The following is a 14,117-nucleotide window of genomic DNA, read 5'->3' on the forward strand; positions in this document are numbered from 1 at the left end:
ATGACATGAAAATGTAAACCAGTTAAAAGAAATAATGACTCTTGATGCCTGTATCTGTTTTTAAAATCCAGTTTAAGAGCTGAATTTTAATGGCCAAGGGAAAATGTGGTTGTGGGAGGCTTGTTAAAACCTCAAAATAGTATTGGGTTGGGAATCTGACTACTTTTTAAGTAGGCTTGGAGGGCCGAAGGGCCTGTTCCTGTGCTGTAGGTTTCTTTGTTTGTATTTAACCAGCGTAGGTTTGTATGAGTGCTTGGAAGCATTATGGAGTTGGAAATACTTGTGTGAAAATATCTTAAGAAGCAACAGGGTTTCCCACACTGTAAGGAACTTGCCAGAATGCATGAGACAGAGTGCAGACTGGGCATCTTTCTTGAGTGAAACTGACAAACTGGGAAGCCTTCAAATAGTGAAACTAATGAGCTGCGGCCATGGCCTGGCAAGAGGCTAGTTTTTGCAGTATTTCTGCTAAAATTTTGTTTTCATGACTTGAGGTGGTTTTCAACTGCTTCCGAGTCACTTCACCAGTCCTGAACTTCAGTGACTTTGACTTGCACTCACCATAGCATGGGGACCTGCTCTACCTGGCACCTGAGAACAAGTGAAACAGCTGGGAGCAATACCAAGAGCAGCAGCTGCTTTCTCATTCCTGTGCTGCATCTCAGTGCAGAGGGATGGATACACAGATCGAACTCCAATGAAGCAGAACCCCAAACCAAGGAAGAGCTTCCTGGTACCCTACCCTCCGGGTCGTTAAGGTGGATACGGGCACATACTGCCAGTGACCTTCAATTTGGCTATTGCTAGAGTTCCCTGCCCTTGGTTCTCTGCCCCTTCCCACAATCCTGTGCTCTCTGCAAGCAACCTAAATAGAGTTGTGGGTTTGAGGAGAGAAGAGCATCAATAATGAAGAGTGACTAAAGCGCATGGCATGAACTATGATGGCAGTGGGGATGGGGAAAGTTGGATTTCAGTTTTGGGTCTGAAGTGCCCGGAGAGGGAGAAGATTGAGTGGAGCAGCAGTGTGTGTTATTCCGAGGATAGTGATGCAGGAAAATGCAGAGAAGGTGAGACTTTGAGACCTGAACATATTACATCACTTGCTTTTCTCCACCTCTGGAATATTTGATCAATTTGAGAGGCATTATATCTGAGGCGAGTTTGCCAGACTTCCCCTGCCCTCTGCATTCCTTTTGAAGTATCAGGAATCTGATATACAGTTCAGCAGCCTGATCCCTTCCAGGGTTCCTGTAACTCCATCCTTGCTTTGATGGATTTGGCCACCTGTCCAACTTCCCTGCCTGGAAACAGGATGCTAATGCTGGAGCTGAGTTGAAGAATCACGGCAAAGCCCACTACTGAATCAAAGGGATTCCCGATTCACAACAAGTCTCCCTGCTGCTTAGAATAATTCCATCATTAAATCTGCAAAAGTAACATGGGTAAGGTGGCAGAAATATGATGAACAGTTGGACAATAAAAGCTTTGCAGTTTCTGTAGTTATAGCTGAACAAATTTGAAACAAACCACGAATAGTATACTGCGGTCAGGCAGACCTCCCAGTGCTGAAACTTGTGATCTGAATCTTTTTTAAAGTGATTTTTGGCTTTAAAAAGTCCTCACCACATGTCTGGCATCTTGACTAGAGCTCATGCCTCTGATTCTTCTCTGACGCAGGTCATGGAAGCAGAGCAAACCAAGACGAGGAGTGAGCTGTTACACAGAGACACAGCTATGAAATACAATGCAGCAATGAGCAGGATGAAACAATTGGAGAAGAAGCTGAAAAGAGCCATTAATAAATCCAAGTGAGTGATTTCTTTTTTCCCCCACCCAAATTGTGTGCCTGGCACTCTGCTCCCCATCCTTCATGCTGTCCTCCATACCCACTTTGGGATGGTCTAAGGTTGGGAAAAGTGCTGTATCAGTGGAAGTTATTTCCCTGGCTGTGATGAGAAGGAAAAGGTCTTTGGTTTTGATTGTAATCTAACACCTTATTTTCCTGAAAGCTAGTTGGTGAAGGATCAAGCTAAAGCCGATCTTTACTCAGTTTAGATTTTTTCACAGCGTGTAACATTACAAGAATATTCTGTCTAACTAAAACACACTACGCTGTCACTTAGTATCTCTTTTATATCTGTTTAAGTAACAACCCAATCAATGCTCTCGACCCGTGTATAGTGTTAAGACCTGGATAGGTTTATTATCGTTTAAAAAGAAACCCAAATGACTCCTCTTAATCAAAAAACAAATCACAGATGTCACTTTTTAATAAACCAAGTCCTGTTATGTATAATAATTAGACAATCAATTTTAACTCAGTAAGCTGGTTTCTAACTGTCTACATTAAGCATTTAACTTTACGTCCCCTTTTCCCAAAGATTTCCCTTATGTCAATCTTCAAGTTATTTATTTTTGTAGGGAGCATCTATAAGTCTGCCTCAGTTTGCTAGAGAACTTCCCCTGGCTTCAACTACTCTTTGAGGTAAAGTTTCAATTTGCCATCGAGGAGCTCTTGGTCCCTAGATCTGATTACTTCACTGACACTCTTCCAAGTCCTTTGCTGGTTATGTTTTTGTTTTGGAATATGATACTGTGAGACCTGTTGTTCTTCCAGTAGCTTCAGATCCAGTAAACTTCCAGCTTCTGTTCCTCGTATGATTCAAGCTGAGACTGAGTCAGGCAGGTTGACTCATTGGTCAACATGTTGCTCTGAGAGAGAGAATAGAGAATGGCGGTCATCTAGTTTGCTGTGTCGAAACAGGAGCATTGTGTGTACATGCTCCTTCTGCCTGAAAACATCAAGCTGTGTATGAAGACATATAGCTTTCAGCACACACAAGCCTTTCTAACAATTCTGAATTTTCTGCTTTGTTGTTAATTTTGCTTTGTATTAGTATTCCTGCAAGTTGTTCTGATGAGTGCAAGTCAAAAAGCTTTGACAAAATGCATCCTTTTTCAGTAATTCCCAAGCTCTGTATTACCAAAAGACTCTGAACTGAAAATATGTACAGCAATTAGAACAAAGAACGTAGAACAGTACAACACAGGAACAGGTCCCTTGGCCCATGTTGTGCCAAACAGAACGCTGAATTAAACTAATTTCTCTGCCTGCCCTGGTCCATATCCCTCCATTTCTTGCATAATCATGTGCTCATCTAAATGCCCCTTAAACTTCCCTATCGCATCTGCCTTCACCACCATCTCTGGCAGCAAGTTCTAGATAACTAACACTCACTGTCTATGTAAAAACCTCACCCCTCACATCTCCTTTGAACTTCCCCCTCTCGCCCTAAATGCTTATCCTGTATTAGACATCTTAACTCTGGGAAAAGAATTCTGACTGTCAGCCCTATCTATGCGACTCATAATGTTATAGACTTCTATCAAGGTGATGGCCTAGTGGTATTATCGCTGGACTTTTAATCCAGAGATCTACAAGATGTTCTGGGGACTGGGCTTCGAATCCTGCCATGGCAGATGGAATTTGAATTCAATAAGTACCTGGAATTAAGAGTCTAACAATGACAGTGAATCCATTGTTGATTGTTGGAGAACCCCATCTGGTTCACTGATTCCCTTTAGGGAAGGAAACAGCCATCCTTACATGGTCTGGCCTACATGTGACTCCAGACCCACAGCAATGTGGTTGACTCTGAACTGCCCTCTGGGCAATTAGGGATGGGCAATAAATGCTGCCGAGCCAGCAATGCCCTCATCCCGTGAATGAATTTAAAAAAGTCTCTCCCCAGCCTCTGCCACTTCAGAGAAAATGACCTGAGTTTTTCTAGTCTCTCTTTATTGCTCATACTCTCTAATCCAGGCAGCATCTAGTAAACCTGTTCTGCACCCTCTCCAAACCCTCTGCATATTCTTCCTGCAATGCAGCGGTCAGAGTTGAACGCATTATTCTTAAGTGTGGCTTAACCAAAGTCTTATAAAACTGTAACATCTCATCCTGACTGTGATATATTAATCACAATTAATACAAAGTTATGATGTAAACTCCTTTTATAATCTGTGTATTTTCTGTCTTGTGCAGACCATATTTTGAACTCAAAGGAAAGTACTACCTGCAGCTGGAGGTAAGCATTTTCTTCAAACTCTAGTTTAGGTGGCTTTGATTATTTGTAGTACAAGGAATGTGGAGGATTTTAAGTATGGATTGTTGAGCAAACATCAGCCTTACTGAGGTGACACAGCTACAAATTTTTATCAAGCGCTTTGCCCGTGGCAATAGAGGTAAATCTGTTTCCGATGTAAATTTACTTAGCAAACATGTAACTGCATTCCGTAACTAAGGAAATAGTGGTAATGATCAAAAACTAGCTCGCGTACTTTGATTTTCATCTTTATAGTTTAACCAATAAATGCACCAAAAGGGGCAAAGGTCACATGACAACTATACAAGTATGAATGTGGGGTTCACATGCCGAAAGCCATTTTTACTCATCAGAAATGCGTTTGGTGACATTTGTATTGTCAACAAGCTTAAGGTGACCAGTGGCTATGATAACGGATAACACCAGTCCAGCCCAAAGCTAATGAAAACGCAATCATTTATTAAACCAGTCATTGGTTTATGGAGTTATTTATCCCCTCCAGTTTCACTGGGTGAGAAATAAGCCAGGTAGTGATAAGAAAATGAGAGCTTAGATGCTCGTGAGTATTGATCCTGTGCTTATATTTCACACTATGTTCAGGCCACTGTAATTGGGTGTATTTGGCTTCAAGAGGTAGGGAGTATCGCTCAGCATTTTACACTTTGTTGACTCACTATGATCTCTGCAGTTCTCATGGATTCTGATTAGTAGTTCACTCTGTCTCCTCAAAATCAGTAATAGATGAAGATGCAGCTTCCATCCAAAGGCAACTATGAGAATTGGATCTCCGCAAGCTGCAATACAGCAGCATGGAAAGGGAAAGAGTCGATAGAAAGGGGAAAATTAAGGGGTAGCACGGTGGCTCACTGCTGCCTCACAGCACTTAGGGTCCTGGGTTTGATTCCACTGTTGGACGATTATCTCTGTGGAATTTGCACATTCTCCCTATGTCTGTGTGGGGTTCCGCTACGCTCCAAAGATGTGCAAGTTAGGTGGCTAGGCCATATTAGATTGCTCCTAGTGTTCAGGGATGTGCAGGCTAGCTGGATTAGTCATTGGAAATGCAGGGTTACAGCAATAGGGTAGGGGTGTGGGTCTGGGTAGGCTGCTCTTTGAAGGGTCAGTGTGGACTCGATGGGCCAAATAGCCTGCCTCCACACTGTAGGGATTCTAAGTTTCCCAATTTGAATATATTAACCTCATCTGTGATTTTTAGCACTGACTTAACGTTGATATCTTGAAATAGATTGTCCTTCATTCTGCGTTATTGTTCCTCATTAAACAACAGCTCAACTATTCATGATAAATTGATTTGTTTTATTTACAATTTCTATTTCACCACAGTGAGTGAAAATTGGGAATGTTTTTGTTAAAACAAAAGGCCTGCAAGTGCTGGAACTGAGGCCTGAGATAAAAGGAGTTTTCTTTGCTGAGGCTATCAAGGGATATGGAACAAAAGCAGGAAAGTGAAGCTGAGGTACAGGTCAGCCATACTGTGGTAAAATAGCATATATGTTCGGGAAGCTCCCTTCCTCCATAAAATCATTGTATCTGCAAAGAATGTTGCCTTGTCTGATATCTGGGATGGGATGGGAATGGTTATTTTCTGAGGAGAAATTGTATAAACTGAGCCTGTGTACCATGAAGTCTGGAAGAGGTGCATTGTATTGGAGCTTGACAAGAGTGGATGCTGAAGGAATGTTTCTCCTTGTTGAAGAGACTTGAACCAAGGGACAGTGCTTAAAAATAGTTTTCTATTGAAGATGGAGATGCAATGAATTGATTTCTTGGAGTACCCTAAGTCATTGCAATGCCTCTTTTCCCCCTAATTGCCAGAGGCATTGAGTGTTTTTAAGGCAGAGGTAGGTAGATGCTTGACCTGGGAATGAGTCAAAGGTCAGCGGTAGATAGGAACATCCACAATCTGATCAATTGCTGTTTTATTGAATGGTGGACCAGGCTTGAGGAACAGAATGGCCCAGTCCTCCTCCTGATTCAAATGTACAGAACTGTCAAATGTTAGCATTCCTTCCTGAGTGCACAGTGATGTGAATGTGGATGTCACCGCCACATGGAGTGACTGAAGCAGATGATGTTGATATATTTGATACATACTTGAGGGCGCAAAGAATTGAAGGATACCAGGTCAGTGGGAAGAGTCAACTGGAGTAGAAGGTTCATGAGAATAAACAGATCAGTTTGGTTGACTGTACTGTACATTAAATGTAATTTAATCATCTTAATTCACACTTTGGAATACATTTTCCTTTTGGCTCCAAAACATAATCTAAGGGAATGGGAATTACTGACAGAAATTGAGCTCATCTCAGTTACTATTGGATGATCAGGATCTGATACTCGCACAAGATTTACCTAAAGCTTTGTCAGATTGTATGCAGTTTGGAAAACGTGATTGGCCTTTAACATTCTCTGCCTTTTGATTTGACAGCAACTGAAGAAAAATGTGGATGAGCTTCAAGCCAAACTGTCAGCAGCTAAAGGCCAGTACAAAGCTGCTCTGAAGAATCTAGAGATGATCTCTGATGAGATTCATGAAAGAAGACGCTCCAATATGATGGGACCCAGGGGAAGAGGAGTTGGTGCTGAAGGGAATGAAAACTCTTTAGAAGATCTGTCCAGTTTAAAGACTGAGCCTGACGAACTGTCCGGTGAGTTTTCCTTGTGTTTTTTACCATTGAGTTGATAGTTATTTGGAGGCATTTTATTTGTGACTTGTAACGTTTACTCTGTATCTTTTCCCTCATCCAAGCACAACATTACACATTACCAAATGTGAATTTCTAACTCATCTCTTTTTTTTTGTTTTGGTTTCTCTTGACCATTATCCTTTTGCTAGTAATACTTGTTAACATTAGACTAAGAGCTGCAGCATCATTTCTCTTTTGACTCATCAGTTCAAATGCATAGTGTATATGGATGATAGTCTAAGGTAGCAGTGGATGTTAGATAGACCTTGGGTTTAGAGTAAAAGTTCAGCAAAACATCGTGGGCCAAAGGGCCTGTACTGTTCCATGTTCATACATTCTCCCCCCACCCGTGACTATTGAATTGGTACAGATTACAGCATCTGTAGTAATTTGCTCCTAAAATACACACAATGCTTACTCAACTTAATTTGCCGTGTCCTTTCCTCAAAAGATTAAAGAGTAGATTGTGTGCGTTTTGTGGTTTTCTTTCAAGGCAGTCAGCACTTTCCCAATTCTCTGCCACATTTAGTCAATTTGGTTAATTATTGAACTACAGAGGTTTTCCTGTTGTTAGAGGTTGCAGAAAACCACAACTGCTACCAACATACAAAATTGACCTGTAGGCATAAAAGTATTCCTGAGCTCCTTATGATTCTCCTTGATGACGAGCATCAGTAATCCCGTCATTCTCGTGTAACAGTGCTGCACCAGTTCAAGAACCCATTCTGTTGAGGTGACGCATGTAAAGGGAACTTTTGATTTGAAGCTATGACATTCTGAAGTGTTGTTCGTAGATCAGCTCGAGCACTTTATCTGTTTTGTTGAAACCCTACTCCAGAAATAAGCAGATAATCTAGGCTGACACCTTCAGTGCAGTTCTGAGGGGGCGTCAGGCTGTCAGAGGTGCTGTCTCCTGGATGGAACGGTTACCTGAGGCGGCTCCTCCACAGAATAAACATAAAATATCCTGTGATGTGCTGTGAAGTGTCCTGACTACATTCATCCCTCATCTGACATCTCTGAATCAGATTAGCTGGTTATTTAAGTTATTGACAACTGCAGCATCTTGCTGTACTTAAATTGACTGCCAACATTTACCAGTAGCCACATTGAACCCCGAAAGGTCAGCCTTCCTGCTACTATGAGGATGCTTGGTCCGCTGTGTTCATCCAGTTCCTACACCTTGTTATTTCATCATTGTAAAGTACTTGTCTAGCTTTGAAGCATTTTGAGATGTCTGAAGGGTGTGAAAGTTGCTATAGAAATAGGAATCTTCAATACTCCTGAGAAGAAAAATGATAGCACCTCTGAGACCACATTGGTTTCTAAAATTAGCATTCTACACTTGGTGTTGAACTTTTCAGGAAAGTTTCTCAAAGTTGATTTTAATTGTTTGCCTGATGATTGTAGTGGTTCAGTTTTAACTTTAATGTGAAAATGGGCAACTCCAAAGTATTCTGATATTAGGAGATCTTTTACATAACGGTATATGCAGAGGGAGAATTGGATTTTTCAAAAAAAATGAAGCCAATGTAGCAAACACCCACTAATTATTAACACTTTTTAAGGGGCTGCCCAACAGATTCTATTAAAGTTGCGCATGCACACATGACACTAATTGGTCATTATAGAAAGTACATGCAGGAGTAGGCCATTTAGCCCTTTTAAGGGCTAAATGGCCACACCATTCAGTGGTTGATCACGCATTCTCAGTATCCCATTCATGCCGTCTTCCCCATACACCATGATCCCTTTAGCTGTTAGGGCCACGTCCAGCTCCCTCTTGAATATTTTCTAATGAACTGGCCCCAATAGCTTCCTGTGAGAGAGGATTCCACAGGTCCACAAAGAAATTCTTCCTCACCTCAGTCCTGAATGGCCTAACCCTCATTCTTTGACTGGGACTTCTTGTTCTGGACTTTCCCAACATTGATACCATTCTTCCCACGTCTAGCCTGTCCTGTACCATCAGCATTTTATATGTTTCTATGAAATGCCCCCCCGTATTCTCGGCGAGTATAAGCCCAGTCGCTGCAGTCTTTCCTCATATGTCTTTACGCACTGGAAACAGCAGTAAATAATGCCATGATGCGGAACATGAGTCACAACATTTAAATATTCAAGTCACTATTTGTTTGATACATTTGTAACAGCACGAATAATCTTGTTCTGGAAAATAAGTGCAACAGCTTGTTTTTATGTAGAGTCCTTACTGTAGGAAATCATTCCATTGGGATCAATAGAATAAGCATTAAACCACAGGAAATATAATGAGGGCTGACTACTGGGATACAATGATTACTTTAAATTTGAAAGAATAACAATGTGTCTTCAATCATAGTGTTCAAACGTGGACAATCACTTGTGACTTCATTCACGTGACTTCAGATAAATGCAGAGTATTGTGGCTTACTTTGAATTAGCTTCTGTGGCACAAGCTTTCTGAACACAGCCTCAGAAATCATCTCTATCCACGCTTTTGTTTCTCATTTTTCAAAATCAAATTGCACTTCGTTATTCCCTTGTAAATTGCAAGGTTTATTTACACATCTTACAGAAAGTACTTCAACAAAAACAAATTCTTACCATGCTATATTGTACGAGGCTATGCGCAGGAAAACAATGTACCTAGTTATCTGAAAGGGTAGTAAATTAATCTTTGTTTCAAATATTAAGCAGCACTTTGTCAGTTTGGGCTCAGTGGTTATACGCTTGCCTCTGAATCAGAAGGTTGTGGGTTCAAGATTCTTTGAGACTAGAGCTCCTCATTTGCTGACGCAGTTTTGAGGGAGTGTTGCAATGATGTCTTTCAGAAGAGGCAATGCATCTGGGCCTCGCCAGCCCTTTCAGATGGACATAACAGATCTTAGTATTATCCGAGGATGATCAGGGTAGTTCTGCATTCTGAATGACATTTATCCCTCAACCAATATTATTTTGAAGGAGAAAAAATCATAGCTGCCACTAGCCGAAAAATTTGTTGCTTAGCATCTGTGGAGGGAAACTGAGTTTAATGTTTTGGGTTTCAGTGCAACTGGCTCATGAAATCTTATGGACGTTCTTCGACCTGAAATGTAGATTGTAAATTGTTCAGAGGATATGTTGGGGATAGATGACTGATGCTGCAAATTAGTTCCATGTCCCACTACAAAACTTCGTGATTGACATATTAACGCAAGGAAGGTATTGCAATTCCATTGGTTCCTGCCTGTATCTCCTGAACACTGAGGATTCGGAGTGCCATATTCATTCATCACTTAAGTATTCTAGTCGACCAGCATGGTAGGAGATTTTGGTTCCAATCCTGTACTGGAAGATCTATATTTACTGCACTGTCTTTAGTAGCCAAGTGAGAACTAGTAAGTTCAGTTGCTACAGCAGTAGATGGGAAGGATGTAACATGGTTTTAGATAAAATCAAATAGCAGGAATGAAGAGATCATGTTTGAATATATATTTCAACTTAATTATAAAATTCTTTGCTCATGCTTTGAGTTTGTTATATGATTTGGGAAGGACAATATTGTTAATTTTGTAGGTGATCAAACTGATTTTTCTTATTCAGTGTATTATTAAAACAAATCAATTATTCTTTCTCCAAAATGGATCCTTGGTAAGTTAAGGTTGAAGTTATTTTTGTTTAAAGGTTATTCATAATTTATCTTGTTGACATTATTTCTTGAATAGCTGATAAATGTAATAAACTTCACCCTTGTGATGTTCTTTCAAAGCCTTCTTTCTGAGTTACAATAGGCAAAACAATAGCCTGATCAGAGATGGTTCATCAGCCTATTTTAAATGAACAGGAAGCTTTGCAGTATTTGAGAACTCTGGGAGTGTTTGTGAGACTGCTTTCCATGCACAATATGTCATGGAAACTTTCTTAAATCTTGAGCCAGTTGACAGGACCATCATTAATGTATTTCATCTGGAACTGCCATATACCTCAGTATATTTATGTATGTTGCCAGGTTTTTCCTGGATTATGTAAGACAGTGTCACTCCATGAATCAGTAATGCTGCATGATTATGAGGCATGGTGACCTGGGAAAGCTGTTTACAAATTGCCTCACCTCCTCGTGGTTGTAACCATTTTCCATTCAGTCTCCTTAAAGGGAGACAGGGGGTTGATTAGCTCAGTTGGCGTGGTGGCAGATTTACAATGCAGAGTGCCACTGGTGGTATGGGTTCAATTCCCACACTGGCTGTAGTTACCAAAACAGATTGTCCTTCTCCACTTCTTCCTTCACCTGAGGCATGTTAACCCTCCAGGTGAAACCACCACCAGTTGTCTGAGAGAGCAGACTGGTAAGACTATGACAGCTTTGCCTCACGATTCTAATGTGAGATATATCAGTCCTTTTATATTCTGTTCTTGGTCCTTTCAGTTCCTCCTTTCTGTTGATCAATATGCAAAATAATTCTCATTCACATCTCAAAAGGATCTAGGCTTATACTCTCATCTCTTCAAAATCATGTTTAGGAAGTATTTCCAGCTGAAGGAGCTTCTGCTCCAACTTTTCATGAGGATGAATACTATGTGCAGAGCACCTTTCAAATGATGGCAACCTCATGTTGTAAGCACATACAGCCAAAGAGTGAATGGTTGACTATCAGACAAATAAGGAGGACCAAGCAATGATGCAGGTCTCTCCTATGTGGTCTTCGCTTGCTGACAAATACTCAATTCTAAACATTGCTGAGGGCACATATTCCTGGGGGGAAAAAAGAAATGAGCAAGATTTCAAAAATAGTCATCTACGTTTTGTTTCTAGTGATGCCCATTAGAGAGTACAGAAGCTGGAGGATAGTGTGGCTGAATGACTGATTGATTGATTGATTGATTGAAATGGCCTTGGAAAGATTTAGAGCGTGTTGTGAGAGGGAGGTAGGACCCATACAAGCTGAATAGGTCTAACTCAACAGGACTGAGACCAGCATCTTCATTGGGAGACTTGATGGTCCTGCAGGGAAGAATTTAAATGTTGATGAAGAAGTGGGAGCCATGGCGTAGTTTTTGTAGAGAGAGAAGCAAAGGTGGAAAGAGAAGGCAAAAGAGTTGTAATGAAATGTGGGAACCAAAGGCTGAAAAATAGACAAGTATGGAGTTTGGCCATGCAAGGCATCTAGTGAATAAAACAGTTGAACTGAAGGGCATACACCAACATTTAGAAATGTCAGTTCATAGCTATTACTTAAACAGAAAGAATGACAGTTCATTATTCCCAATTCTTGGGTGTGGTAATGAGATTTTAAAAGGGGAGGGAGTGGTCACAGTACTTGTTAAAAGATTTGGGGCAGGATGATATGTGTGAAGGATCACCAATGGTTTGAAGTAAAGAACCGAAAAAGAAATTCACGTGCTGAGAGGTAGGAGGGAATTTCACTGTGTCACTTATTCGATTGTAATAATAAAGAATTTTAACAAGACTTTAGTCAGTATCACAGAGACTATTCAGCAAAACGAAACTCCAAGGAGAATTGGCAAATTGAATCCAAACTTGGCTTAGGGCCAGGAAGCAGAAGGTTATGGTCAACATTTTTGTGTGACTGGAAGGATGTTTCTACTGGGGTCCCTCAAAGCAGGAATAGTAGGTACCTTGCTTTTCCTGTTTATATCAACAATTTAGGCTTCAAAGCTGTGCTTCAGAAGTTTGCAGATGATACAAATAAGGGTTATGTGATCGATAGTCAGGAAGAAACCTGTAAACTGGAAGATAATGTCAATGAACTGATTAGGCGAGTGGAAAAGTGGCAGATGAAATTCAATCCAGGAAACTGAAAAGAATGGCCTTTGGGAGGACAGTTAAATCAAGGCTGATTGGGAGAGATGTAGAGGAACAGAGGGACCTGGATGATTTTCATATCTGCATACTGCACGCAGTTCCAATAACCGAATTGCAGAAAAGATGTAATAGTACTAGAAAGGATGTTGAGGAAATTGATGATGCTGTCAGGAATGGAATTTGAGCTAAGAAAGAGAGGTCATACCAGTTGGGATTGTTTTCTCTGGAACCCGGGAGGCTGAGCACTGATTTAGGTGAGCAAAATTATGCAGGTCCTATCAAAGTGGATAATTCCTTTAGTAGAGAAGTCAATTTGTGGCCTAGACATAAAGTAATTTGTTGAAGGGCAAGTGAGGAGATAAGAAATCATTGAAGATTTTCCAGCAAGGATCTAGAACTCTTTGGTGAGTAGTGGAGACAGAAGCCCTCATTAACTTGGCTGCGTACTTGCAGGGTTACAGGCCAAAACTGGAAAGCAGATTAGTTTAGAGCTGTTTCTCCGTTGTTACTGCTGCAACCCGTTAAATGTCCAGTTTTTAGTGGAAATTTCTGTGCTTCTAATGTTGCTGCATATGAGCACTATTGGAATGGATTTCCACGTTAAATTGGTATTCTCGGTTGCCATTTGAAATTATTACTAAAAGCGCATTCTAAAGTACTAACATTCCGCGAACAGAAGCGTTAATGTAGACAGCAGACATCTTTATGTATTATGCATTTGATGATATTAGAGGCAATATTTTTGATTTAAATTAGGAATCCCTCTCTTCAAATTTGTTGGATAATTTCAGTAGCCCAATCCAATAAGGCTGAGTGCAGCTGAATGGTGGATTTCTTCTGAATTCCAGTTGATTATTGTTTGTTGACATCTCTTTTTCATTTGCAGTGACATCGGAAATTTTTGAAGATGATAACTGCGGCAGCCCTGTCTCTGAAGATTCAGAGAGCCAGTCAGAGTCCAGTTTGAGCTCTTGTCCAACCAGCCCCTTGGATCCCACAATTCCTTTCCCTCCAGTAAACCGTCCGCCCAGCTTGGAACTGTTGAGTCCTGTGTCTGATTGTGGCATGGGTTCACCCATTCTGGGACCTCGCAGTGAGTGCAGTGGAGCCTCTTCTCCTGAATGTGAAACTGAAAAAGGTCAGTAATGTTTCAGGGTAATTGTGGAAGGAAAAAATTTTGCAGATAAAATTTAACGAGCTGCTCTTTCAATCCAAAAGCTCTTGTATTAAATATAAGGTCGGCCTTTTCCCTAGGATTAGTAAGTTCAAAACTAAAGGGCATAATTTTAATGTGAGGGGAGGAAGATTTAAAAGGGACCTGAAGAGCAACTTTTTCTCACACAGGATGGTTCATATGTGGAATTAGCTACCAGAGGAAATTATAGATGCAGGTACAGTTAAAACAAGACATTTGGACAGGTACATGAGTAGGGAGGATTTAGAGGGATATGGGTCAAATGCAGGCAAGTGGGATTAGTTTGATTCAGGAAACTAAGTTGGCATGGACAAGTTGGGCCAAAG

At 40.8% G+C, this 14,117-nt stretch overlaps 1 protein-coding gene across 2 annotated transcripts in view; it reads left to right on the plus strand.

The window, feature by feature from the left end:
* The window catches only part of LOC125461751 (SH3 domain-binding protein 5-like), a 67,676-nt gene that overhangs the window by 48,228 nt on the left and 5,331 nt on the right, over window positions 1-14,117 (plus strand). For both annotated transcript variants that reach the window (XM_048550892.2, XM_048550901.2), the window contains exons 5-8: window positions 1,678-1,808; window positions 4,043-4,085; window positions 6,553-6,772; window positions 13,483-13,734. In XM_048550892.2, the coding sequence (XP_048406849.1) occupies window positions 1,678-1,808; window positions 4,043-4,085; window positions 6,553-6,772; window positions 13,483-13,734 (646 nt within the window). The remainder of the gene's footprint in view (window positions 1-1,677; window positions 1,809-4,042; window positions 4,086-6,552; window positions 6,773-13,482; window positions 13,735-14,117) is intronic.

The sequence above is a fragment of the Stegostoma tigrinum genome, chromosome 2 (genome assembly GCF_030684315.1).
Source record: "Stegostoma tigrinum isolate sSteTig4 chromosome 2, sSteTig4.hap1, whole genome shotgun sequence".
NCBI classification, from domain to species: domain Eukaryota; kingdom Metazoa; phylum Chordata; class Chondrichthyes; order Orectolobiformes; family Stegostomatidae; genus Stegostoma; species Stegostoma tigrinum.